The sequence below is a fragment of the Panthera tigris genome, chromosome B4 (assembly GCF_018350195.1).
Source record: "Panthera tigris isolate Pti1 chromosome B4, P.tigris_Pti1_mat1.1, whole genome shotgun sequence".
NCBI classification, from domain to species: domain Eukaryota; kingdom Metazoa; phylum Chordata; class Mammalia; order Carnivora; family Felidae; genus Panthera; species Panthera tigris.
In genome coordinates this window covers 135,985,625-136,013,064 of record NC_056666.1, presented here as the reverse complement: position 1 = coordinate 136,013,064, position 27,440 = coordinate 135,985,625, and the positions used below count along the sequence as shown (strand labels likewise).

At 61.7% G+C, this 27,440-nt stretch overlaps 1 protein-coding gene across 4 annotated transcripts in view; it reads right to left on the bottom strand.

The window, feature by feature from the left end:
* PRR5 (proline rich 5) overlaps positions 1–27,078 on the bottom strand; it is a 50,522-nt gene extending 23,444 nt beyond the window's left edge. Inside the window, exons 1-2 of one of the 4 annotated variants that reach the window (XM_042993509.1) lie at positions 26,860–27,078; positions 3,002–3,121 (exon numbers count right to left, since the gene is read on the bottom strand). In XM_042993509.1, the coding sequence (XP_042849443.1) occupies positions 3,002–3,111 (110 nt within the window). In that variant the 5' untranslated portion in view covers positions 3,112–3,121; positions 26,860–27,078. Of the gene's footprint in view, positions 1–3,001; positions 3,392–20,593; positions 20,690–26,859 lie in introns of those variants that run through there. The other 3 variants (XM_042993507.1, XM_042993506.1, XM_042993508.1) reach the window with 3 other exon arrangements.
* Between the last annotated feature and the right edge of the window lie 362 nt (positions 27,079–27,440).

Genomic DNA, 27,440 nt, shown 5'->3' with positions numbered 1-27,440 from the left:
CGTGGACAGAGCGGGACACGGCCTGCCAGGTCCCGGCCCTCGAGGAAGCGGGGTGGGGGGGGGAGGGGGACTCCAGGTGGGGGCGGCAGGTAAGCCCTCCGAGGCCCCCACCCTGACCGTGCTGTACACATGCCCCTGCCTGCAGCCCCGCACTCGGCTTGGCTCGAAGGACAAACCCGCCCGTGAAGAAGCAGGTGCTCAGAAAACACCTTGGATGGTTCCAAGGCCGGCCACCGCCCACCCCTCACTCAAACCTCCCCTGCACCGCTATGGCATCGACGTTCTAGACGCAAGAATGAAATGCGGCCGGCCAGCTGCGCGGTCAGCACGTACCGTCCCCCCGGTTATCTTCTCCCCGGCACTAAACACGACCTGCGGTGACCTCACTCCTTTACTTGCGTCCCTGTTTCCTTCCTAACTCCCTCCACCACGTCCAAGCTCAGGACGCTGCTGTTTCTCTGCTGACTCTACGCCCCCCGAGCAGCTCAGGGCCAGGGAGCGAGCGAACGAATGGATGGTTAAATGAACGCGTGGATTCCGCTCTCACGAGAGCGAGCTTTGTATTTTCGCCCCGTGTCAAGATGAGGAAGGGGCCACAGGAAATTCAGGGGACGTGCCCAGGGCCCCTGTAGTGGGTTGAACAGCATCCCCTAGAAATCCAAGTCTCCTGGAAACAGGGTCTTTGCAGATTCGTTAAGGATCTTGAGAAAACATCATTCCGGGTTAGGGGTGGCCCTACGACCAATGACGGGTGTGCTTATACGAGAAAGGAGGGGGAGGATCCGGCCACAGAGACCCAGGAGAGACCACGTGGAGGGAGAGGCAGACGGCCACAAGCCAAGAAACCACCGGGAGCTGGAAGAGGCAGGATACTCCCCTAGAGTCTCTGGAGGGGGCATGGTCCTAACGCCGCCTTCCTTTTGGACTTCTGCCTCTGGAACCCCGGGAGACCACGTCTCTGTTGATCTCAGCCACCCAGCTGCCGGCAATGTGTTTCGGCAGCCCTGTGACACTAGCACAGTCGCACAGATAAAAGGGGGTGCAATCTGGGCTCCAAATGAAGAATCCACAGCTCAGCGAGGCAGGCCCCGGAGACTGAGAGCTGTCTTGCGTGAGGCCGTGGTCCCGAGGGCTCTGCAGGGAGCAGCGAGGGGCGGGCAGGCAGGCAGAGACGAGAGAGGACCCCCCCCCCACACACACACACACCGCTCCTGCTCAGGGACCCGGCAGAGGAAGGTGCTTTTGCCTGCCCTTGGCTCAGTCTCCCCTCTGCCTGGGGAGGAGAGAGCAGGGGCTCCGGTTCTGCCATGTCCTACATGGGTGACCGTGACACGGACAGGTCGGCCGGGTGCTCGGTGTCCCCCTCTGCACCTCTAAAGTGGGGGAGGTGACAGAAGTAACTCCCTCGCTGGGCAAAGTGAGCTAAGGGGCACGAAGGGGCCTGGCGCATAGTAGGAGTAGAGGGTGGCAGCAGGAGACCCCAGCTGGGGGAGAGGAGCTCACAAAGCTGCTAGTTGGTGAGTTGCTGAGCCCCCCCCCTCCAACCTCTCCTTACAAACCCACCCCAACATCCGGGGCTTGAGTCATGAATTACAGAGGACCTACTGTGTGCTGGGCACTGTGTAGAGGGTTTTAATATGTGTCTTTGCACTTAATCCCTACAACAGCCCTGTGAGGTGGACACCATTACTAGCCCATTTGATGGATATGGAAATCAAGCACCAGAGAGGTTAAGTGACTTGCTCAAGGCCACACAGCAGGGAAGAGGCAGAGCTGGGAACTGAACTAAGTCTGTTTGGCTCCTCCCTCTAAACCAAAGCAGAGGAATGAGGAGGACAGCTGCATCTCTCTCCCTAACTCTGAGAGAGAAGAAAACAACTCATCACATAGTGAAGTCATTGCGTCAGTGAGATTCCCCAATGACAGTCCTTCTTTCGCAGTCTCCCCACCAGCCCTGTAAGGAGGAATGCACAGGCACATGCCCGCTGACAGCTAGGGAAACTGAGGCAAACGCAGCTCCAAGCAGTTTGCGACTTGGTAGGGGACAGAAGACAAGCACGTGGACAATGGTGTCCTACCCAGTGCACAGACAAGGCTCTTAGGCTGGCGGCCCTGTGCCCACTAAGGTGTTCGAGAAGTTCTGGATCAACAGAATGAACGTGGGTCCACACTGAGGGCCGGGGTCCTGGGGGCCAAGACCACAGCCAGCGGGTGCATCTGGCCACGCTTCACTGCCCGCATCCACGGCCCCCCCTCCTTCCCCTCCCCTCCCTTTTCCTTTCCGTGGAAACGTCTACTTTGAAAAGGGCTCAGGAGCAGACACGCTGGGGAATCCCACTAAATAAACCATCTCTTTTCCGGATCCCAGCCCTGCTCTTCAAACAAAGCTTGGGGGTGGGGGTACTTCCCACGCCCCTGCTCGTCTGGGAACGGCCCCCGGGGAGGGGGAGGGTCGTCTGAGGAATGCCTGGCAGCTGCTGCCTCCCTGCAGACAGCTGGGAGGACCAGGGGCCGCTCGGGGGAAACCGCCCGCCCACCCCCCTCCGACCAAAGGGACCTTTACTCCGGGACAGGAAGCGCGGCGGCCACCCACCCGCGGCGCCCTTGAGGCTCATTTGCTCATCCGAGAAATGGGAAAAATACTTCCTGCTCTATTTACCTCTCGGATTGCCATGAGCCGCGGAGCGGCGACGTGGGAAGACCCCGGGCGGGAGAGGCAAGCACGCGGGCGCCAGGCCCACCCGGTCGCCCACCAGCTGGGCGCTTCGGGACGAGCCCCGAGGTCGCGGTCTGGTCCCTCCGTTCTAGAAACACGTTGCACTAAACTTCCCTCCCGGCCCGCACAACTCCGGCGGAGCAAGTTCTCGGCGAGCTGTTAAGCGCCGCGGTGCTGAAGGCGCCGTTCCTCGCCCGCGGGCCGGATCGAGGGCTCCCTCTCCCCCCCTCCCCGGGGCTCGGGGGCCCCGGGCCCGGCGGGCGGCCCGGGAGGGCGCGGCCTTACCTGTTCCAGGTGGCGTTGGCGCAGGCCCGGCGCTGCTGCGTGCCCCGCTCGTCCGCGGCGGCGGCGGCCGGCTCTCTCTTGCCCAGGTCACTGAGGCTGGGCGAACTCATGAACTTCAACCTGCGGAGAGTCCTCATGGTGACCCCGGCGGCCCGCTCCGCGCCCACGCGCGCCCGGCGCCGCGCCCTGCGCCACGCCGCGCCGCGGGCCCCGGCCGGCACTGCGCCCTCTACGAGGAAACTTGGGCGAGAGCAGGAAGCTGAGCGGCCCTCGGGGCTCCCGCCCCGGTCCCGCGCCTCCGCCCCGGGCCCCGCGCCGGCCGGCCCGCCGGGTTAATCATTGCTGGGAGCGGCCGCAGCCTGGAGCGCCAGGAGCGCGGCCGGCAGCGCGGACCCGGCGCAAACGGAGGGCGGGGGCGGGGCCGGGGGCGGGGTTCAGGGCGGGGCGGAGCAGGGGCGGGCCCGGGGGGGGGCGGAGCAGGGCAGGGGGCGGGGACGAGGCGGTGCCTCAGGCGAGGGGGCGTGTGCGGAGGCGGGGCCGGGAGGGGCGTGGCCACGTAGCGGGGACGGGGCCCCGCGCCTCGGTGGCCGCAGCCTCCCCGACGCCCCCTTTGTGTGCCCTTCCGGGTCGTGCTTGGACCCCTCGTCTTCCGAGGGCCGCGTGTGCTCACAGGAAACCAACACCCATGGGACGCACGACCCAACCCCAAGCGTCGGCCCTGAGCCGGCCACTGCGGCCACGCACACGCGCAAACACACACACACACACACACACAACGCTCCGACCAGACCCCCTTTGCCAATGCCTCGCCCAAAGTCACCACCTCCCTGCCGTCCCTCCCCACAAAGGCTGTGCCCACACACGTCCCTCAAGACCCTGCCACGTGGACACAGACTCCTCCCAGGTTCTCACGAACACCTGGCCGAGATTTTCGGCCCCCTCGGGCTGCGTGGCCAGGACCCCACCCCACCGGGCCTGACTACCCTAATCGCCCTCTGACCTGGCGGGGTTGCCAGGTTGGGGGCTGGGGGAGTCAGGCGTGGCCTCTCCAGGAAACCGGCAACGCTGTTGCTCCCCCCGCCCCGTGGGTATCCGGGGTGGTGAAAACAAGTGGGTCCCCCAAGCCTCTGCGGCTGGGGAGAGGGACCCCACTGAAGGGAGGGCACCGCCTCCGTGCTCCCCATGCTTTACACAGCACTTTTCCATGCTTGGTCGCAGGCCGGTCGCCCTCTGTGAGGCAGGAATTCTCGGTCTAGTTTTAATTTTTTTCGAATATAGTTGATGCAGAAGTAGCCACGCTTCGCCCCATTTCCCAGTTGAGGAGATGAGGCCCCAGGGGGTGAAATAACCTGCCTGACGTCATACAATCAGCAAACGGGGAAGCTGGGCCAGGCCAGGTCTCCTAAGCACGCGGCACGGGCATGCGCCCCTCCCCTACCACCCCCCCGCACCCCCAATCAAACAGGGCACGATCGCGTCGCTGCCCTCATCCTACATCCTGGGCCTTTCCTGGGGCCGTGCCTGTGCTGAGCACGTTCTGGTGATACCACAACCCCTGCCCCATGTCTTTCCATAAGCGCTTCCTTTGTAAATCAGTGGGGAGAAAGGGGGGCTGATCCTCAGAGGGGCTCAGTAGGTGAGGGATGCTCAGAGCCCCCCACCATGTTGTACAGAAGAGGGAACTGAGGCCCAGAGGCCACTGCGTCCCTTATGCCCGGTGTGCACATCTCCTGCTTCTCTTCGATGGCAGAACCCAGGAATCTTCCCCCTGTGCCCCCTGCGCCCCTGAGAAAGGGGTTCCTTCCATCCCATGGATAGGGGCCAGCCAATTCAGTCTGATGCAGTGTAGAGACAGGAATCAGCCTGCAGGAGGCAGTGACAGGGCCTGGCTCAGCCCCCAAAGCTGGGGCTCTTTCTGCCAAATGACCCAGATGACCCAGGCCGGATGGTTTGCCAAGGTCAGGCCAAGCAGTGGTTTCAAGGGCCAAGAAAACCCCGTGTGAAGTGTGGGAGAACCTCGCAAGGGTACATTGCCCAGTTAAAATCAGTCGGCATTTCCTGAGCACCTGCTATTTGCCAGGCATTACCCTCATCCTAGGGAGGCAGAGTCATGACCGACAGACTCCCTGGCTCTGAGCTCAAGATCCACGGAGGGGTGAGGCCTGAATGATCTGGTGAGAAGTGACAGGCCAGGAGGGACTGAGCTTGCCCCTTCCTCCCCTGTACCCAGTCACATGGTCTCTCACCCCTTTAGAAACACCTGTGGACCCTGTATGCTCCCTCCACCCCCTCCGCTACCTCCCCAGGCCAGGAAGCCAACTGTCTTCCAGTGCCAGCCATCCCCCCACTCCCTTCTCCAGCTGCCTTCACCCCGGGTTAGGCTCTGGGGTTGCCCTCTGGTCATTTGGTGGCTTTTCCATCCTGTTGCCTTGAGCCGGGAGGGCAGGGACTGTAACACCTGGCTCAGCACTACATTCCCAAGCCCAGCGCACAGTAGGGATGCAGGATGTATTTGGTTGAATGAAGTAACTACCAGTGGAGCAGAAGACTGAAGGTGGGAGGGAGGCGGGCCCTTCTGGATGAGAAATTAAAGGGGCAATGGGTGGCGTATGGGTAAGGGCAGCGCGTGTGGGAGGCAGGAGGAGGGGAGAAGAGGAGGGGCCGGGAGGGGGTCTCGGGAGCGGCGGTGGAGAGCAGGGCTCTGGGAGAAGTGGCCAGCCAGAAATCCCGGGGATGGCCCTTGAAAGCCATCGGTAGTCCCACAGCCCGTGTTCAGGAATTAGCTGTAGCTGTACCGCCCGGACCGGCTGCAGACCTTTGTAAAATCTGTCTACACCCAGTAGCCCGGAGCAAGGGTGTGGTGACGAGTCAGGGGAAGGTGTGGCTGCCTTGATGTCCTGGCAGGTGACTTACCCCCAGGATATGGGGGGTGGGGCTGGGGTTCGCCAGGGCAGGCGAGGGGAGCAGCCAGCCCCCAGGGCTGGAACCTGAGGCACAGGCCAGGAGCAGACGAGGCCATCACAACCCCCCCCAGAGAGGGGGGTTGCTGGGTGGCCAAGAAACAAGGCAAGCCCCTGAGTGTGTTCTGTGCAGCCTGCGGTGTGGGCAAGAGAAACAAAAAACAAAACTGAATGCAGCCAAGGTTTCACAATGGAGAGATTGACATAGAAACCCTGATTTCTGGCTTCCTGGGAAGCATCAGATGACCAGGCCTCCTGGGCCTGAGGCCCCACGTGATAGCTCGCGCTGAGAGCTGGCCCCACGGGCGGGCGAAGGGGTTCTGGGTGCCCACCAGGCCCTCTGCTCACTTACGGGGTCTTCTAGGCCTGAAAAGCGGTCGGGGACTGAGCCACTGTATTGCAGGGGTGGCCCTGGGCAGGGCCCATCAGTAGCGAGACGCAGGGAAGGGAAGTGTTCTCCACCAAAGAGACTGGGAGACTGGGGCCCCAATCACGCGTCCCCAGAGCTGCCAGAGTAACCTTGCTCTGGATCCATGCCAGGCCAGATGGCCCCAAACGCGCCCTCTCCTTCCCCGGGACCCGAGTTTCGTTCCACACTCCCACCTGCTAGTCGAGTGGGTATTGGGAGTTGGTACAAGGCACTGGTCACTAGGAGGGATCCCAGGACTTGGGAGGGAGCGGCCAGAACTGCGGGCTAGCAGCCCTCCACCGAGTCCGGTGATTTCTAGGGCCTCAGTTTGCCCATCTGTAACATGGATGAAGATTAGGGGCCCTGTCCTCCGCCACTCCCTTTCCCCAAGCCTCCACTGGTGAGTTTGAGGGACAGGGGAAACCAGAACCCATAAAGCCCTTTAGAGGTCCCGTGCTCCCTGTGGACGTGGCCGGAGATGGTGACCCGGGTGTCTCTGATCCCTGAGGTATGACGGTGCTGAGGGGCTGGCCCAGAGGTTTTGTCATCACAGGTAAAGCACTGGGACCGGCAGTGACCTTCAGGACGGGCCTGGCACCTGCAGCCGGGCTCGTGGCATTGAAACTTTTCATGTCAGGATCTTTGGGGGCAGGGCCTGGGGCTTACTAATGAGCATCTGAGAGGACTCTCGTGTGCCCTGGGCTCTGCACTCCCCTGAGCCTGGCTCAGCCCCTCATGCACAGATGGACAGTCTGACACCCAGAACGGACTGCGGGAAGTCAGTGCAGCTCCAGAAGCCAGGCCTCCAGACTTCGAGTCCACCAGGGAGAGTTCTGGAGCTCCGGGGCACCAGCCTGTTCCTGTATGCCAACCCGAAGTGGGGAGTCAGCCCGTCCCGAAGGGGCCGGGTCGGAAGGGGGCCCAGGGATGGGCAGAGAAGCAGGGCACGGGGACCGTCACCGTGGCTGTACCGCGGCGTCCAGGCTCATCCAGGCTGGAGAGTGGGGGTGGGGGGAGGCCCGTGCCCAAAGTCACAGTCAGCGAGTGGCCGAGCGGAAGCTGGAGCCGGGCCAGCTTGGGGGTGAGGGGGTGGACGGCCGCCAGCCCCGTCACTGTCACTGTCACCGAAGCTGTCCTCAGCTGGCCTGCGCCTTGCCCACTCCCAGGCACTGCCTGCTCTGAGCGGGGGTGCTTCTGCCCCCCCGGTGGCGAAGGCTGGTGCTCTCCAAAGCTGACTGGGAAAGTCCGTCCAGCACCCTGGGGTCTTGGACACCGGGCACGGGGAGCCGCGGGAGGAGTGCCGGCTCATCCCTCCCTTCTCGGGGACGGACAGGGATGGTGACACGCCTGCCCCACGAGGGGGTGAGGTGGGATGAGACAATTCAACTGTCACCACGGGTCGGTTATGGCCGCGTGGCACAAAGATTCCCGAGTCAGGGCCGCCTGTGATTAGGTTGGTCGTCTCTGATGGCTTTGCAACGCGCCGTTCTCAGTGACCCTCCCGAGGCCGGACAGCAGGCCATCCTCCAAGGCGGGATGGGCGTCGGGCCCGTCAGGAGCGACACGTGTTATCTTTCATGAGTGGGGGGGGTGCCTCATGGGGGTTCCCGCTTGCCAAGCCCGGGGTGCGTGGGTCCTGCCCTCAAGCCGCTCCAGAGGAAATGTCCCTCTGGTGGCCTTAGAGCCGGGCTCCACTATTATTACTCCCGTTTCACAGATGTGGAAACTGAGGCCGAGTGGGGTTAAGTTGCCTGCTCAGGGGTTGTCGGCCGGGAAGGGTTCGAGCTGGGATGCGGTGCCACCGGAGAGACAAAACCCACCTCCCCAGTGCTTTAATAAACACTGTAGACGCATTTATTGAACACCTACTACATGCCTGCCCCTGTTCGAGGCGAATACAGCAGGGGACAAGAAAGACGCGGTCTCTGCCATCATGGGGGGGAGCTCCCGTCCTGTCCGACGTCTCCTAACATCTTCGTGTGCCCCTCAAGTCCGCTCTCTACCCGCTGGGCCCCCAGCCCCCCATCCCACGCCACCAGGACCCCATCTGGGGCTCTTCCCTAAGCTGGCGGTCTCTGCCCTCTGCTCTCAGAACACTCCCCCTCCTCTTGCTCTGGATCCTGTTCTAGAGGCGGGGGAGGGGGTCCGATCAGCAGAGGCCCCCTGTCTCCGACACCACGAGCCCCTAAACGCATTCGCGGGACTCTTTCTCCGAACCTCACGTTCCCCTCGGCGGACGAGGTCTTGAACAACCAGTTCCCCGGACCCTTCCCGGGGAAGGCGTTGTATAACCCTCATTCTGCTCTATAAATAGGTGCCCGGGGCGCGGTGAGCGTAAGGGCAGAGCAGAAGTGTGGTACAGAGGAGCTGGTAGGCTGCACAGTCCCCCCAAAACCGGGGCGGCTCCCTGCCGGGCCACCTCCTCTGCCAGCCTCTCAACCTCCTGGAGCCTCGTCTCCTCGGATGAACACAGAAGGGGGGTGGGGGGTAAAACCACGCACCTCCCAGCGTGAGCGTGAGGGTGCGGTGAGAGCAGTGACCGTGGACGATGCTTTCGGAGCACTCGCTATGGGCCGGGCACGTTGTGGCGTTCATCTCCGACTTCCCCAGCAATTTTAGACGGAGGCAGCCACCCACGTCATCCCGGTCTATAGGGGAGCCAGCCGGGGCCCCGGAAGGTTAAGTGACCGGTCCAAGGTCACGCAGCCAGGCCAGGACCCCAACGCAGGCTGCCCGCACGCCACGTCAGCGCGTTGATGACCTTCGCGAACGAGGCAGCGGGCCCAGCACAGAGCAGGCCTGGAATGAACAGCAGCTGCCGCTGTTTCGTGTGCATGTAATCACCGTCACGTCTAGAGGCTACGTCGGCAGCCTGCAGGGTGGGGGGAGGCGAGCCACCGCCACCCAGGTGCCCGCCCCTCCCAGCCTCCTCCAAGGAGAAGGACCCCGACGGCCCCATCCAGCGCCGCAGACCTGACTCGGGTACGGACAGAGCAATCTGCCTGCTGGGCTGAGTCCTGGGGAGGGTTTCCAGACTGCTCTCCTGTCGTGGGTACAGTTGTGTCCCCCAGAAAGACACAATGGAGTTCCTAAGTCCTGGCACCTGTGAACGTGAACTCGTGTGGACACAGGGTCTTTGCAGATGTGACCAAGTTGACGCAGGGTCATACTGGAGGAGGGCGGACCCTACCCTACGTCCCGTGACGGACGTCCTTATAAGAAGGACACAGAGATGGCCACAGAGGGAGGACGGCCACGGGAAGACAGGCGGACTGGAGGGATGTGGCCACAAGCCAAAGAGAGCCAAGAAGGGACAAGGAAGGACGCTGAGCCCATGCTGACACCTTGATTTCAGACTTCTGGCCTCTAGAACCGCGAGAGAATACATTTCCGACGCGAGCCCTCCGCTCTGCGGTCATTCGGGAAGGCAGACCGAGGACACTACTGCATCGCCAGCCCCCGGGGCCCTGGCTTTGACCTCACGTCCGGCAACCCCGCGCCCGCGCGTGAAAGGTCGGGCCCCAGCGCCAGCACACTGGAGACCCCTTCGTTCCCCTGCCCCTGCTTTTTTCCAGCAGGAACACACAAACCCCAGGAGATGGGGTGGCGAGCAGTAACTTCTGCCCAAAGCATCGCACTCGGGCCCCGAACGCTAACGGTATGCCCCGTGGACTCATTCCTGGCTGCTCCACGGACATTTCTCGACCTGAACGTCTGTAGCAACTCCGGAGGTCAGGCCCCGTGATCATCCCCACTATGCAGATGTGTAGACTGAGGCCACGCAGGACAGAGCTGGATGGGACGGGGCTTGACTTCCGGCTTTATTTCTCCCTAAGGCACCCCCACCGCCGCTGCCTTGGCCAGCGGCCTTTTCTTAGCAGAATCCTCGGGAAGAACAGCTTCTCGGGACATCAGAACTCACGCTGGTAACGAAAACACCCGGGAGGAGAAGCCTGAGAGGACGGGCAGGCGTGGTGCGGGACTGGGGGGGTCTCGGGACGTGTTTTTGCACTCACCGCTGCCTCGTTACCCTTCGTTACCCTTCCAGGCAGCTCCCAAGGCCCTGGGAATTACTAGTCCCAGGCGGGAATTCAGATCCAGCAGGGTATGTAGAAAAGGGTGGCATCCGAACTTGGCCTGCATTCTTGACTTTGTCAATAAAGCCCAAAGAGCCCCGTGAGAAGGTGACATTGGGCCGTCCGGACTCTGCCAAGTCCAGGGCTCCGCCCTCGGAGGAAGGGGGCGTCCACCCAGCATGGCGTTCCATGCACCATTTCCCCACTCCTGCAAGAATGCGGTTCAAAGCCCACGAAGGGATGGACTGTTTTTTTTTTTTTAAAGCTTATTTATTTATTTATTGAGAGAGAGAGAGAGAGGACATGGGGGAGGGGCAGAGACAGGGAGAGAGAGAGAATCCCAAGCAGGCTCCACACTGTCAGCACAGAGCCCGACGTGGGGCTCGAACCCTCAAACCGTGAGATCATGACCTGAGCCGATATCAAGAGGTGGCCGCTTAACCGACGGAGCCCCCCCGCCAGGCGTCCCAGGGACAGATTTAAGGCAGGAGAAAACACTGCTGAGATTCACTGGAGGGTGGGCCCGGCCCACGTATCCCCACCGTAACCCTGCTCGAAGGGCAGCCTCACCCCTGCAGGTGGACCCTGACGTCCCAGAGCCTGATGTCACCCACAGGGTCACAGGCTGGCGAGGGGCAGGGCCAGCGTGGACACTGGGGTGCCTTTCCAGTCCCTGGCTTCCCGCAGTGGTGGACCGTGGACGGAATTCATCCGCCCGGAGGCCAGGACCTTCCGCACCTGAAGCCTGGTCAGGCACAGCTCCCCTGCCAGGCCGGCAAGCACAGGTCCCATGCCCGCGCCCACAGCTTGCCCACCCCTCTGGGCCCTCGAGCCCCTGCAGGCTCAGGACTCCCCCCTCCCCCCCGCCCCGCCCCCAGACACGGAGGCAGAGCCTTCCGGAACCCAGCTTACTGCCAGCACACCCACTCGCTCCCCAGAGGTGATCTGCCCCTCCAGCTTGGAGACCTCAGACGAAGCCCTCTGCCTGCAAGATTTCCAAATATCCAGGCTCAGAGTCCAGGACCCTCCACAATCTGGGCACAGACTTTCGTTCCTTCCGTTTCTGCTTCGTGCCCCACGGAGTCCCTCCAGGCCCCTTTCTGCCACCAACCTCCAACCAGAAGACAAAGTGACGGCTTATTCTCCAGACTTTCTACCTGCTTCCAGCCCCTGGGACTTCAGCCAGGCGCTGCCCTTCCCCCCAGGGTGGCCTTCCTCCCTTTCCTCCAACTAATTTCTTCTTCAGCGATCATAATCACAATAATGCTGCTGCTGATGATGTGGATGCTGTAGGGTGTCTTGATTCAAGGCATCAGCTGTGGACCCAGAAGACTGCCTGGGCTGGGTTGTGGCTTTACCACCTCGGGCGGACTGCTTCCGTTTCCCTGGGCCTCAGTTTCCTCGTCTGTAAAATGAGAACCATAATAACACCTTCCTCCTTGGGAGATCTCAAGGCTGAAAAAACATGTCCAGAGACGCAAAATGGGCCAGGCGCACGGTAGGGGCTCGTCAGTACTGACCGTCCTCCCTCTGCCTCGCGTCCGGATCTCGGGACAGGGCCGGCGGCCTCCTCTAGCCGACTGGGCGTTGGCTGAGGCCGAGGGGGCGGCCTGCAGAGGGTAGAGGTGCGAGGTATGTGCCTGGTAGACAGACAAGGACTTTCTTGACCTGACTTTGTTCGGGCTCTTTGAGCCCTCTGCTGGACGAGGCCCTTCCTTGGGCATCTCTCTCTCTCTCTCTCTCTCTCTCTCTCGGCGTCTCTCTCTCTCTCTCTCTCTCTCTCTCTCTCTCTCTCTCTCTCTCTCTCGTCTTGTCCTTGCAGGATCCAGTTTGAGCAAGAACCCTGCTAGGTCAGTTTCGCCCATCCCCCACCCCCCCCATGTCTTATCGCCGTGGCCTGCCTTCAGCGAGAATTCCCTTCAGCAGGTCACCGAGAGTGTCCCTTATCCCACGTGCTTCCTCCCCGAGTACCTTCCTCCCCCCGACTGCTCCCGGCCCTGCTCCTCGGCTATAAATCCCCGCTCATCCTTGTCGGCGGAGGAGTTGAGTCTAATTTCTCTTCCCCACTGAACGCCTCTGTCCACAACTAGGAAACACATAAGCTCGGCCAAACTCAGTTTTTTTAGGGCCCGTCTGGCCGCGGAATCTGATCCACTGCGGCGTGAGGCTATTTAGAGCCCTGGTCTACCCCACTCGGTATAGACCTGGTGCGGAAACGGTCCCCGGGATGCCGCCCTGGTGCCTCCAGCAGGGTATCATCGGATTGAGAGGGAATCACAAGTCACATCTGGCCCTGAGGGTGTCCGCTAAGGGCCGCGGGACTCGCACGGGACTCCAGAGATGACCTACAACGGAGCAGGAGCCTCAGAGACAGGCTCTGGAAAGTGCTTGGTAAGAAGCAGTAATCCCGGGGGGGGGGGGGCATTATGATTATTTTGCGTTGACCACTTAAAGGCCGAGAGGCTGGACAATTCAAGGAATGGCCACAACCTGAGAGCTCTCTCCCTCCACAGCTCCTAGAAACGCTGGGTAACAAAATTACAGACATCTTCTTTTTATTTATTTTTTTAACATTTATTCATTTTTGAGAGTCAGAGTGTGAGCAGGGGAGGGGCAGACAGAGAGGGAGACACAGAATCGGAAGCAGGCCCCAGGCTCCGAGCTGTCAGCCCAGAGCCCGACGCGGGGCTCGAACTCACGGACCGCGAGATCGTGACCCGAGCCGCAGTCGGACGCTCGACCGACAGAGCCACCCGGGCACCCCTACACGCATTTTCTAGATGGATAACTGAGCTGGTAAGAAAATGAGGAGCATCAACAGGACCCAGAATGATAATACTAATATTATCATTAAGATCGTCTTATCACCTCACTTCTATCACATTTAATTATTGATTTTCCTGAAGGCCAGAATAGTGCTTGAAAGAAGCAATGATTCAACGGGGAGGGACATTCTCAGTGCCTCAATGCATCAGGCCATCTAGCACTTGCCACAACCTCAGTCAGGGCTGTCCCCATTTCACAGATGAGGAAACTGAGCCCTTCCCGTGCTGGCAGAGCGGGGACCCAAGCCCCGGGTAGTCTGGCTCCCGGGTCTGTATTCGTCGCTCGTTGCGCTCTAATCAGCAAGATGGTTAAGTCACAGGAAGAGGCCTGTGTGGCAGGGAGAGGGCGTTGAGACAGAGGGTAAAGCCAGCAGTCAGGAGGGGAGACACTGAGCAAGCAGGCTGATGGCGGAGGTAACTGACCTCTTCACACAAAGCCAGGGGCCACGCCCCTAATAAATGGGTGGCTGGGGAAAAAGATCTGTCCCCTGACAAAGAGAGATGACAAAGAAAACCTGTGTGTGTCCCCCTGAGCTCGAGAAAAGAGAAAGCATGAGAGTCTCCTAGAATCTATGGCCCTGCATCTGGATGAGGTTTGACGGGGCTGGTGACAGCCGGGGGCTACCCGCCAGAGCCGTCTTAAAGGTACCCTGGAGGGGCGGGCCCCCCCAAGCCAGGCCAGGTGTCCACAGGTAACTCCCGGCTGGAAATAAACTCAAGATCTCGATGACACGGTGCACAAGGAAACAGGCCACCAGGAGGGAAGGACAGCACACATGACAAAACTCCCGAGAGCTTGAGCCAAGAAACTCTTGGAAAGAGCCTGTCCCGTGCATTTGCTCAGCGTAGTCAAAGGGATACGAGAAAGCAAGACTGGAGCATGATGTTATAAGAGCCAGCTGCCTTCTAGGAAGCCGGCGTCCCGGGCATGGGACGGGGCTCAGTGGTCCCAGCTTCCTGGGCGCCCCCCTCGGTGCGTGAGCGGACAGGACCACGCAGTCTCACTGTCGATTCCCCCGCCGTCCCTCCTCGACGGACCGCAGTCTGCGGAAAGATCCCAGCCGACTCCAGGGCCCGGGGAGCCTGCTGAGCTGGGGTCCCGGAGTCCCTGGGGTTTTCAGGTTCTGTGACCCCCCCCCCCCCCAGACTGTCTGCAAAACTCCTTTTGCCTTTGGCCGGGGGGAGGGGTTCTCTGAAAGGTGAAGGTGAGGCATGAGCATGGCCCACTGGAACGGAGCATCCGCGGTGCCCGAACATTTGGAGGAGGGAGAGCGTTGTTCGCGTACGAAACTACGCGCGGCTCTGTTACGGATGAAGGTGAAACCCTTGTGCCTTCTGTAGATGAGGCGGGAGGCTTCGGCCATCTCAAGGTGACGGGACCTCATTGGGTCCCCAGCAAACCTGAGGATGCCCTCCTCCCTCTCCCCTGCAGTTAGCAGAGCCTGAGGACCCTGTTCCAGACGCCGTGTCCTCGGATTAAGCCCGTCCACAGGAACACCGAGGATGCTGCTCTGCTCGTCACACGGGGACCCCTGTATGAGGGCTCCTAGAAGGTCATCCCTTGGGTCTCATTACCAGGAAAACCTGTGCTCTCATCTTAAGGGTTTGCTCGAGCCCAACATCACTCCATATCTCACAGGTACACCGGACCTCCTGGCAGGTTTTTTTTTTTCTTTTTTTTTAAATCTGGGTGCGTCTGGATGATGATTCTAGAACAACACTATGGCAGGTATCACCTTAGGAGCATTTTTCATAGAGCCAAGCTCGCCCAAGGGAGGGGCGCATACAATCACATCATCAACATCCACTCCCCTGCAGGTATCAGCATTCCTGCCTTACAGAGGCTGAGGAAGCTGTTCCTGGTGAGGCCATGTTCCCCCCCCCCCCCCCCCCCCCGGGACACACAGGGAGTCGGGGAGAGCAGCCAGGCACTTCCCCAGGTGGCCCCGCAGCAGGGGAGCGGTAACGATCTGACTCCCTTCCTGGGGCTGGAGGGGGCAGGTTGGGGAAGCTAGAGACTCCAGATTCCACTTCCAGAGGAGTCTGGAGGGAAGGAACCTTCTCCCACGGTCCCCTGGGGTCCCTGAGCCCCTCAGCTCTCCTTCGCGCTCCCCTCCTCACACACCCGTCTAGGGCTCCCACACTCCCCTTGTCCGCTGATGTGGTTTAACTGGCACAGGGTGTCTAAGAAAGGCATTTAGCCAAAACCACCTGGCCCTCCTTTCCTACAAGAAAGGCCCTTTCAACACCGTAGAAGCAGGAGGAAACCAGAGTCAGGCTTCCCAGGGAAGGACGCCGGGGCCGCCCTGTTCCAACATCGCCTCCCAGGCCCTCCTCGCTCCGCTGTTTCCCGCAGGAAGCCATTTTACAGGTGGGGAGACCGAGGCCTCAGGCAGGGGTGGGACACACGGGCCACCCACCAGCAGGACTGTCCTGACGTGTGGGGAAACGGAGGAGGACTTGCTGAGGTCCCACCGGGTGGCCCGGCACCCACCGCCCTCCCTCGCGGGGCCGCCCTACCAGTAAGAATTCCCGCCCGGTTTTCCGGGGAGCAGGCTGCAGGGCACGGGGCACTGGCCAGCCCTGGATGCCGGAGGCAGTGGGTGGAGGACGGTGATTGCCCCGGGGAGTCCTGAAGAGCCCTCAGCAGCTGTGACATTTTAAACAGGCCTGGAAGGGGGAGCTTGCCCAGCGGTGGGGCGATTGGTGGGCCACACCATCAGTAGGGGCCGGCCTTGCGCTCAGCAGCTCCACCCGCCCGACGTAATCTCCCAGCAGCTCCCCCTGAGAGGCTGTGGTGGGGGGAGGTGACCCTAGGGGCCTCGTGAAGGCCTTCAGGGGCCCCTGAAGCCAGGGGAGGGTGAAGGGCGTTCCAAGGGATGCAGTGTGGTGAAAAGGGACCCGACCAGACCAGACGGGCAGTCTGGATGCTGGGGGGGGGGGGGGGGGCAGAGTGGGCACCATGCTGCTGGCCTTGGGGTGCGTGAAGGTTTCAGAACTCTGGAGTCCGTGGGTTAGCTCTGCTCCCCTCCGCTCCCTGCCCTGCAGGCCCAGCCAGCCCCCAGGCTCTGGTTCCACCATCACCAGCCCTGAAAACGTGCACATGTCACGTGGGGGTGATGCCAGGACCACACGGGGCGGTGGAAATGGCGGAAAGGGTCACGGATGTGACCTTTGGGCATCCCCTCCCACCGCGATGCTGAGATGAGGCCAGGCCCACAGCTCGGGCTCTGTGGGCACTGGGGTGGGGGGGGGGGGTCCACGTGGCTCGCCTAGCTGAAAAGCCCCAGGCCCTGTCCCCAGCCTGCCCCTCTGACCCAGGCCCTCCTGGACCTGTGTCAATTTGGGAACCCCTTGTCTGTGGGCAGGTCTCACGGCTGGCCTGAGACCCAGGCCCTCTGGGGCCCCAAGGGCACTGATGCAGTCACCCCAGCCCTGGTCTCCCGCTGCTCATCTGCTGTCCTTTGAGCCTCGGTCTCTTGATCCGTAAGACAGGAAACCAGGGAACGGCAGGAGCCCCCTCCCCACCTGCTCTCGCGCGCGCTCTCCTCCTCTGGGTGCCGGGCATGGGAGGACGGCTCTGCCCAGTCGCCCTGCCTGGTCCCCAAGGGGGCCCTCGTTCCAGTCCTGGTGGTTTCTGGTTTTGCATAACCAGGGCTCTGGCTCTTTCTCTGTGGTTCCCAGTGTGGGTGGCAGATAACGTGGGGACGGAGGTGAGATATCTGCACCCAGGAACAGAGGCTGCCCGGGGACCTTGGGGCACCTTCAACCTCAACAATTTCCCCAGACCGGAGGGACAGGTGACAGGAAGGGGTCTTGGGGCCCCTCGGACCACAGGGATGAGACAAGAGGGTGGGGTTGTAAGCTCCCAGCCCCTTGCAGGTACCCCCAGGCTGTCAGCTCTGGCGATATCTGAGAGGAGAGGAAAAGGGGGGTCAGGAGCCTCCTGAACAAACAAAAGTCAAGGTCAACATTCTGATGAAAGGCGCTGTCCTTGGAGGCCGGGCGCAGTTCACGTGCACATACCTGGCCTTCCCTCTATCTGGAAAGACCTTCCTCTAAGCCTGGCTTGGTTGGTCAACTCCTATTCATCCTGCAAAACCCTGCCCGGGGTGACCTCCCCCAGCAAAGTCTTCTCCACGGGCCCCACCACCCTGCCTGTGCGAGTGCATCTGGGGGACGGCACTGCCCAGGCTTCCCGCCACCACGGGCACATTCCCCAGGAGGTTGAGAGTGAGATCCCTGACTCCTGAGGACATGCTCCTTCCGGACTCTTTCCTTAGCTGGCTCCTGTGGCACAAGTACTATGTAGAATGCACCACACGTGGGGTCTGGCTCCACAGCATTCCCGGGTGGGCGGGCCCCTAACAGCCTCGGTCTGCACTGAGGACACAGGGCCGAGAGGGCAAAGCCATGAGCCGTCTACTCTTCCCTCCTTTTCGTTCTCGGTGTCTATTTGGCCATCATAACTGCTCTGGGAGGGAGACACAATGCCGGGGGGCAGGGAGGAGTCCCCATTTTACAACGGGAGGCCTGCACTGGGCATACGGCAGCGTCTAGAGCCCAGCATCTGAAACTGCATCCAGGGGGCCCGGCCCACCCCACCTTGTCTGTCCAGCTGCAAATGGGGGGAGGGGACCCTCACCGTCTCCTGGTGGAGGGAGGGAAGGGTGGTGGGCTCTGAATGGGGCCTGGACAGGCCTCTTCCTCCTCCCTCCTCTCCTCTTGTCCCCCACTGCCCACGGCACCTGTTAGCAAACAGGCAGGAAAGAGTCGTCTGACTGCAGACATTCTCAGCCCCTGACCATCCAACACCAGGGCCCGCAGTCTCCTGGAGGGCCTCCTTGGCCTTGGGGCCAACAGACCAAGGGGATGGCCTCCGACGTTGACGGTCAGCATGGAGGCCTTTTCTCTTCACGCTCACCTGTGCTGGCCCCGCCCCCTCAGTGACTCGGTGGGCAGATGCGTTCCCTGCCTGCCTCGGCGGCAGGGGCCCGCTGCTCTCAGGGCTCTCTCTGGGTGACCTCGTGAAATCAAACTCATTTCCCTTTGGAAATGAGTTCCATCTGGCCTTGAACCTGTGGGTTCACTCCGTCCCCGAGATGGCTCCCGTCCCCTAACCAGCCACCCTGGGTGATGCTCTGACCACAGACTACAGAACCAGTCCCGGCAAGGACTCGGCATGGTGAGCTTTAAGATTCGTTCTATGAATGAGTGGTGACTGATGTCACTTTCTAATCCCCTCTCTGCAGATGACACAGCGGAGGCCCCGGAGGCTCAGGGACAAGCAAGGGGTACAAGAAAGATGCTCCAAGTTGGGCTCCGGGGACAAACAGACCTGGGCTCAATGTATACCTGTGACTCGGCCTCAATTTCCCCATTCTGTGAAATGGGGACACAGCAGTGCCTGCCTCACAAGGTTGGGTGAGGATCTCATGGGTTCCTCCGTGCAAAGTGCCTCCCCCAGTGGCAGCCTAGTGGGTGGAGCGTTCAGGGCTCAGGGGGTGCAGGGGGTGATGCTCTTGGGGTGGGGGGCACCCCTCCCCATCACTCAGGATCCAGTCCAGCCCTCTCCTTCAGGGTCTCCCCATCCCTCCGTCACCTTTCCCCGGGACTCTAGCCACACAGCACTCACTGGCCTAGCACACCTGCCTCCCCGGCAAACCCACCCTCCAGCAAGGTGCCAGCTATGCAAGGCTGGGGCGGGCGTCCCCGGGGCCTCCCTCTGTGATAGCTCCATCACACCTTGGGTCCGTGTCCCATTAGCCTCCCTCATCAGACTACATCATGCCAGTCTGATGGAGAGCCAGACCCAGCAGGCAGGAGCTGCGTCTTCATGGCATTTGCCTCCCAGGGTTTAACACAGGCCTCTCAACACACGTGCAAAGCCACCGAATGAACACCCATGGACACGCCCGGCCACCTGCCTGCCTCCCTCGGTCAAATAAATGCTGGGTTTGCAGAATGGACGTGGGGCCTGACAGACGGGGTGAGTCGCTTGGGGTCGCACGGCTCCAAGAGGAGGGACTCTGGCCGGGAGGCCAGCTCTCCTGACCCCCAGGGTTCTGCAATGCCGCCCCCATCCCCGGCACCGCCTGTCTCTCTCCTGGCCCCAGAAATCCTGACTGTCCAGCTGAACATCCATTGTCTGTGAAGGTCAGGAAAATGGAGGCCCCGTCTGCAGACTGTAAATGCACTGAGTTTCCTCACAGAGCACACCTTACAGCTGTTCTCCTGTCCCTTACCACATGTTTCTAAAACCCCACCTTGCCCCAGGGGAGTGGGGCGGGGGATGCAGAGCAGCCTAGAAGGCTTCCTGGAGGAGGAGGGCCTTGAAGAACCAACAGAAGCCCTCGGTGAAGGTGAAGACGGACAGGAAAAGAGTTCCGGGCAGAGGAACCCAGGAAAGGCGGAGAGCAACTAGGCATATACAATCTGACCTGCGTGCATGCGCACGCAGTGAGGGGCGACGCCGGCCCGGGGCCACGTGTCACCTGGCTCCCTCTTTGAGCCGTGGTGGCGAGCCTGGCTCCAGGACCAGAGCTTCCCTTCAGAACTCCACGGACAGACGGCTCGGCCAGGCCCCCGGGCACCAGCTTCTGGTTACTCCCCGGGAGAGCCGACCGCAAAGCCTGCTGGGGCCTCTCTGGAAACCAGTCCTGGTCCAAAGGCCAATGAACGCCTATCCGGCCGATGTGCACATGTGACGAAGGACAAGGACACAGGCGTGATCCTCACTGGAGAAGGCAGAGTTTACCCCTAATTCGCCAGCGGGCACGAGGCTCAGAGACGCGGAGCGAGCTGCCCGGTTCACCCAGCAGGTGCGTGAGCAGAAGAGCTGGCCCAGGTGCTGAACCCAGCCCTCTCCGGTTCCACGCCCCCCACCCCGTCCCCGGGGCGTTGGTGTCCCCCCACCGGTCCTCGGACCTAGGACGCTGGCCTCTGGGCAGCGCACCCAGAAGACGTTTTATGAATGAGTGAACAAAAGAATCTGAAATCCTTGGTCTTTCTCCCCCCACCACCCGCCAGCAGGAAGGAGCCATCTGCCACTGTGTTTTGTCGTTGCTGTTACTCTGAAAATCAAAAGCACAAACCCAGAGTCACAGCTCCGTGTCGCATCAGGTCGGACAGACACCCCAGCGCCTGATGCCAGGCTGGAGCTCCGTTTGGCCTCGCGGTGGACAGACGAGGACCAAAATCCCACTCAGCCACCAGCCCCTGGAGACCTGACCCACTGCACCACCCCCCCACCCCCACCCCCACCCCTGCTCTGAGCCTTGGTGTTCCCACCACCGAATGGAGGTGCCAGGGGACCCACCTACCTTGCTGGCTGCCGTGAGGACTAAGGAGAAGGGACCCTGCAGGGGTGAGTGCAGGGGGGATCCCGGCCCGCTGGCCTCCTCTGCCTGTGACCTTGGCCGCTGGGGAGGCTCTGGAACCCTCTGCACTAACTGCGCCCGATGCCCTGGTCCTGTGGGCAGCTGAATGGCTTACCCATTATGAGGCACCCACACGGCCAAAGGGCAGAGGGGCCAGCGAGGGCGCGGGCAGGTGGCTCACTGGGCTCCCCCGTGACTCAGCAGGACTCAGGGAGGCTGCTGGTGTAGGGGTGGGAGCTGCCCCTGGCCATACCCTGTGCAGGGAAGCCCAGCTGCCGCTGTTTCTGATAAATATTTTATCACTGCTCACAGAGCGGTCCCCGGGAAGGCACCCCTTCCTGCCCGGACAGGAGGACGTGGCTGGGTCGGGTGCGGGGTGGGGTCAGGAGCCCAGACGGCTAGCTCATTCAGGTCAGCACAGCTCAGCCGATGCCCCCTGAGCCCCACCCACACTCTGCCCCACGCCGTGCTGGGTGCTGGGCTTCTCCACCACGCCCAGCGTACCGGCCCCCTGCCCTTTGGCCCAGTCAAACGGTCCATCCTGCTGGCCCAGTGACAGTGCTACCTCCTCCGGGAAGCATTCCCGATGCTCCCCTTCTTACTGTGTGACCTCGGGCAGGGCCGTCACACTCTCTGGGACTGTTTCTAAAATGGAAGGGATGACCCCCGCCCCCCAGTCGTGGGGAACAAGGTGAAATTATACAAATGAAGGGTCTCCCAGCGCCTCGCCCACCTGGGCACCTTCCATTTGGAGGGCGCTGAACATTAGGAATCCAGTCAATAAATATTACTGAGCGTGTCTCAGGGTGGGACACAGGGACATACGGAGCCTGGCCCCTGTTCGCAGGGGTCCGTGACTTTACTGGGGACACAGGACCTAAATAATAATACTCCTACTGCTAATAACAGCAGCCACAACCACACAACAGTAATAACAGCTGCCACGGTTCAAGCCCCTGTCAGATAGGCGACATCACATCCCCTCGTTTATGTCCCCAGGAGCCCTGTGCCGTGCGGTTCTTACCCCCATTTCACAACAGAGCGGAAGCCACAGCTCCCCGTCTCTCCATCCTTGGGCCTCCCAGCACCCCTGACCCAGCATGGTCAAAGCCAAGCTGGGGGTCTTCTCCCAGCCTTCCCTCTCCACGCTGAGTCTACTGTCCCAAGGATCACCCGCCCCCTACTGAAGTCTGAGACCGATAATCCTGGGGACTCTTAAGGTAGTGAGCTCCCTGTCACAGGAGATAATCAAGCAGGGGCATCATGCCTATCATCAATAAGTGGCCTCACTGGCTGGCTTTCGGTCCATCTCACTCAGACCCAAAGGCTTGACCAGCTGTGTGACCTTAGACAAGAGACTGACCTCTCTGTGCCTCGCCTTCCCCATCTGTACAACGGGCTCATACGATGGCCTCGGCGGGTGAAATGAGGGCAAATATGTGAACTTGCAAGCTGTCTTCCAAGTGCATCTCAAGGGCTGCCTGTCTGTTGACTATTATCAGTTCGTAGCTTTACCTTACCCCCCTCCCCCCAGTCCCTTCCCGGGAACCAAGCAGGGTGGGAATCAAAATTTCCATTTTGCAGATTTGAAAAGTGAGGCACAGAGAATAACCCCTCAGACTCAAAGGGTCTGTGGTAGAACCAGAACCAGAGTGTGGGTCTTCTGGTGCTGAATGGGGGCCACCCTCCCAGCCTGGGTCCTCCCTCCCCACGGTCTTTCCTCCCGGGCTCTCTTCTGGGCTCCAGGCAGACTGGTTTTGCCGGAGAAAGTGCTTTGGCAACACACAGAAGGTTCTTAACCAGTTCAGCTGATGGCACAGGAAGCAAAGCCTTAAGAACCTTCCGGAAAATGAGCAAGACTTCTGCTGGGGTCAGAGGAGCCCCACTGTGGTAGCTCCTGATGGCGAGGTGCCTCGGTGACAGTCTCTCACCTTCAGGCAGGTAGCGGGATGGGGTGAACAGGGGGCAGGCGCACCACCGGCCAGAGACCCTAGGTTTGAGCCCCGCCCCTCCCTCCTTGCTGCCCTCCTTGGTCTCTCGGCAACCACTTGGCCTCTCTGAGCCTCGGTTTGCCTGTCTGTTAATTGGGGATGACCACGATCACCTTCTGGGCTGGCTGGAAGGAGTGAATGGGGTGGTGCCTGGGGAGGTCTGTGCACAGGACCCGGCACATAGTAGGTGCTCAGGAAACAGCAGCCCCCCCCCCTTTCTTTCCAGACAGAAGCCCACGCCCTGGGGTCAGAACTGAGGACAGCAATATTCTGTGCTGAAACGAGCTGCATGCATTTTCCTGATCGTCCTTTCAGAAGGGACCTGGCCCCGGCGTCCCCACCCCCACCTGCCCCTGTGTGTAGACGGTCAGTGGTGACGGGACAGTGAATTCCACCTCTGTCCTCACTGCTGGCCCGGAGGGTACAGATGGGCACAAGCGTCAGCCGAAGGTTCCCCTGTGCCAGGCATCGAGTCCTCCCGCGACCCAGAGGCGGCCATCAACACCGACATCAACACCGACGCTGACAGTGACTCCATGGCACCTGAGCACTCTTCAGCACTGGCACAGGGCACTGTCCCCTCTCAGGGCCCTAGACGAAGTCACAAGGCCCTTGCAACAACCCTCTGCGGTGAGTGCCACAACTGTCCCCAAGAAACGAAGGCAGACGGAGGTTTAGTGACTCACCAATGTCACCCAGCCGGGAGGGGTGGGGCCGGGACTCGAACCCAAGCAGCCTGGCTCCGGAGCGCATGGTTGTAATCACCTAAACAGTTTATGCCAATCTACATCATGCAAACGGCAGAACTGAAGCTCAGAGAGGCCAGGCAGGTTTCCCGTGGCCACACAGCTATTAAATGGTGCCGCCAGGATTTACAGCAGGTGGGCCTGACTCTGGGGTCCCCGGCCTTTGCAGCTGTGTCCGAGACTTAGGGATCCCTGAGTCACCAGAACTGTGCTCACAGACCTCAAGGTCCCCATCCCGCCGTGTGCTCCCCCCCTGAGCTTCAGCGTTGAGACCTGTAAGAGGGATGTGGTTTAAAGGCAAAAAGAGGGTTACAGTGTCACCAGGAAGTCACCTTCTCGTTCCACTAGACCCACATCGTCAAAGCAGTCCAAGAGTCGAAATGTGTATCTCCCGACTCTGTCTTGGGGGTGGCTGGCCTTCCTCCGCAGGCAGCCCTGGGCCACCGTGCTTCAGGGTGAGTCCTGAAGCAGGGCATCCTGATCCTGCTGTGTGACCCTGAGGACCAGTGACACCACAGTCTGACCCTAGAGCTCCCCATCCAGATTGCGCCGGTGGCCTCCCCCTTTCTGTGTGGGTCTCTTTGCCTTAGTGGGGACCCCCTGGCCATCTGCCAGGCCTGGAGAAGGCCGGTGAGAGTAAGCGAGTGAATGAATGAATGAATGAATGAATGACTTTTTCTGCCCCTCTATGGGTATCTTGGGAGCCCGCTCTCCTCACAGATGTCCCAGAAGACGATTTTGTTCATGTCTGTGAACGCCCAGCACTCGGGGCACGTGGAGAGGGCCCCAGTCTTTCTCCTTCCTTCTCCTCACCCCAGCCCCTCCTGGCTCCGCCGGGAGTCCCCCGGGGGACCCGGGTGTTATCTCCCAGGGCCTGTGTCGAGAAAGATCTGGCACCAGCAGCCCGGTCGGATCCCATAAAACGCTGCCTGACTCTGCCCAGGCAATTCTGCTCGACCATCCCCAGGCCTTTTAATCCATCCATTAGAAACAGAAAAATCCATTAGCTAACAAATGTTTCCGCACAGGCCGCTTTCCCTGCTTATGAGAAATTAGGTCCATGCAAATCTCCCCATCACCGGATAGTTAAACTCGCCGAAACCCAGAGAGTGCCAACCCCTCTCACGACGTAGGCCATGTTCATGGTGGGCTTGTGATGTATCAGGCATTATGCCTCTTTGGCATCCCTGGCCACCTGTAAGCAGTGGGCAATATTATGGTTTCCAGTTTTCAGATGGAAAAACGGAGGCCCCGAGAGGCAGTGACTTGGGTAGGGCCACACAGACAGCCAGCGGTGGCCCTGGGGTGCCGACCCAGGTCTGCCTGACTCCAGAGCCCCCCCTCTGCCCCCACAGTTTCAGCAAGCAGCTCAGAATCCCAGACCATTTGGCAGGAAGGACCCTTGGCAGGCCATAACCTGCGGACCGATGGGGACTTGGCCTCAGAGGGGGGGAGCGCCTTGCTCAGGGACACAGCGAGACCACGCCCTTGGGTTGCGTTGCTCTTGGGTCCCCCCCGCTGCCTACCGGCCAGAGGGAACTACGTGCCCTCATCCAAAGCCACCACGCATCGGTGTTCACACTTGTGTGTGTGCAGGGCGGGGGAGGGGATGAGTTGTAAGCTATGGATTCCTGGTGCCCCCATCAGAGGTCAGGACGAGAGCCCAGGAACTGGCATGTTATCAAGCACTGTCGCTGAAGGGGACAACCCGGTGGTCCCAGAGCCCCTAGCTTACCCCTCCAGGAAGGGTTCTCAGGCTGGGCCTGGTGCAGGAGGAGGTCTGAGGGCCACAGGGAGCCCCCCGCCCCCTCCGGACGCAGTCCAGGGAGTGGTGTTTGGGATCCCGGGGAAACTCCGGCACAGCCAGGCTTTCTCCAAAAGCATCACGAATCACCTGCACAGCAATGGCCACTCCACGCATCCTGCCGGCAGCTGCCCGTGGTTCTCACTGCTGCCCCACGGCTCGGGTGGGGCAATGGAGGCCACCCACAGGAAGCGGCCTGGCCCAGCAGGGCCAACACCACACCCCGTGATCCCCCCCCCCCTCCACCCCAGGCGCCAGGGACTCTGCCCAAGCACAGCCAGTTCTCCCCTACCTTGGCTCCATTGGAAACAATCTTAGAAAGCGTCAGGCCCCGCTCCTGTGAACAGGGTCCAGGGCACGGTCTGATTTTGCCAGAGGCCCAGGCTCAGAGCCAGGCAGGTCTGCCCCTGTGCTGTCTCTCACGGGATGGGAGGGGGGCTCCCCTATGTGCTCCCGCCCCGGGGTGTCTGCCCTCAGATGTGTCTACTTCCCAGACCGACCCCCCCCCCCCCCCACGCTCTGCAGGGCCAGCTCCCCGCAGGAAGGTGGCGGGAGGCCCAGGCCAGAGGCCAGAGGGGTGGGGCCCCAGGCTGAAACAGGACAGGGCTGGGAAAGGAGGTGCCTCCCTCCCTCTACCGTCTTCCTTTGCTCTATTAAGGGGGGCACTGTAAAGGGAGGGGAAGGGCTGCCGTGGGGCGGGGGCAGCGTTGGGGAAGGAAGATCAGGAAGCAGGGCAGCTGGACGCCCAGCTGGACGGATGCGCAGAGACCCACCCACAGAGACCGAGAGAAAGTCAGAGATGGAGACGAGAAGGGGGCGGGGCGCGACGGGGCGAGGTGGGGGGGGGGGTAGCGGCGAGGGGGCGAGACCCCGAGAGAGGAGCGGGGAGGTCCGGGGGTACCGGTAGTGGGTGAGGCTGGAGCCCCCTGCCGGGGGCCGCCCAACCCCTGTCCCATCCCCTGTCCCCGCACCCGGCGTGACGCGCGCGCGCGCGCACACACACACACACACACCGCGCCGCCGGCCCCGGCCACCCGCAGGGGCGCGCGGGCCACCCCCCCCCCCCGAACCCCCCGGGCCCCTCCCCCCGCGGGGCCTCCGGGACCCGCCGCCGCCGCTCACCTTGGTCCCCGCGCCGCCGCCGCCGCCGCCGCCGCTGCCTCCGCGCAGAGCTGGAGCCCGGGCCGGGGGAGGGGGCCGCGGAGGCCCCGCCCCGCCCCGCCTCCGGGCGCGCGCAGGGGCGCCGGACGCGGTCACGGCCACCGCCGCCCGGGCCGGCCGCGGCCGGGAGACCCGCGGGAGGAGGCGCCCCGAGGCCGCTGGTGGCGGGGGGGGTGGGTTGGTGGCAGCGGTTCGCCCCAGCTGGGAGCCGGGGGTGGGGTGGGGTGGGCCGGGGCGCCCTCCGCGGACCCCCCACCCCGGTGCGCTGCGCGGGCTGTAGGCGGTGCCCGGCCCGGGGATGGGGCGCTCCGGGCCACCCAGGAACCCACCCCTCGGCGGTCCCTAAACGCCCGCCGAGCGCCCTCTCCTCGAGCCTAGGGCCTGTGCGCGGCGCTGCGGACCGGGCGGAAAACCCAGACGCTCAGATCCAGTCCCTGCCCGGGGGCTCGGGGTCCGCCGGCTGGCCGAGGGGGCAGGGACGGGGGCTGACAAATGCTGTTGCAGTACCTGCACTCCGCGGGGCTCTGGTTCTCCGAGGGTGGCCCCACCTGCTCCGTGGGGGTCACGTGTGAGCAATGCACCTTCTCAGGCCCCACCCCGGGCTTAGAGGATCCAGGGCTGGGGCCTAAAACCAGGCTGTTTTGACAAGCTCCGCAGGTGATTCCCAAGCTCGGGGGAAGTTTGAGAAGCGCTGTCCTGATTGAAATACCCAGCGGCCCAGGCGCCAAAGCCCAGAGGACGGCCGACCCGGGGTCTTTTCACCCTTCGTTTGTTTACAAAGGTCCACCTCCCCTCCTTTGTGACACTGTGTTGGTGGGAGAGGGAGGGGGACAGGGGTGAGGGTGGCTAGCACTTCTCTGGCAGGATGAGCCATCAGAGCAGGGCGCAAGGCTGGGGCCTCCCCACGTGGTTACTGGTCCTTCTGTGTGTTAAGGTGCAGTGATGGTTTTTAAGTTTTGAAATGCAACTATGCAAATATTTCTGTCTGTAATCAAGACGAAAGCCTACCTTTCTCTCCCATGATTGTACCTGTTTTTAATACGCTTCACTTTTAATTTTTGTGAGAGAGAGAGAGAGAGAGAGAGCGA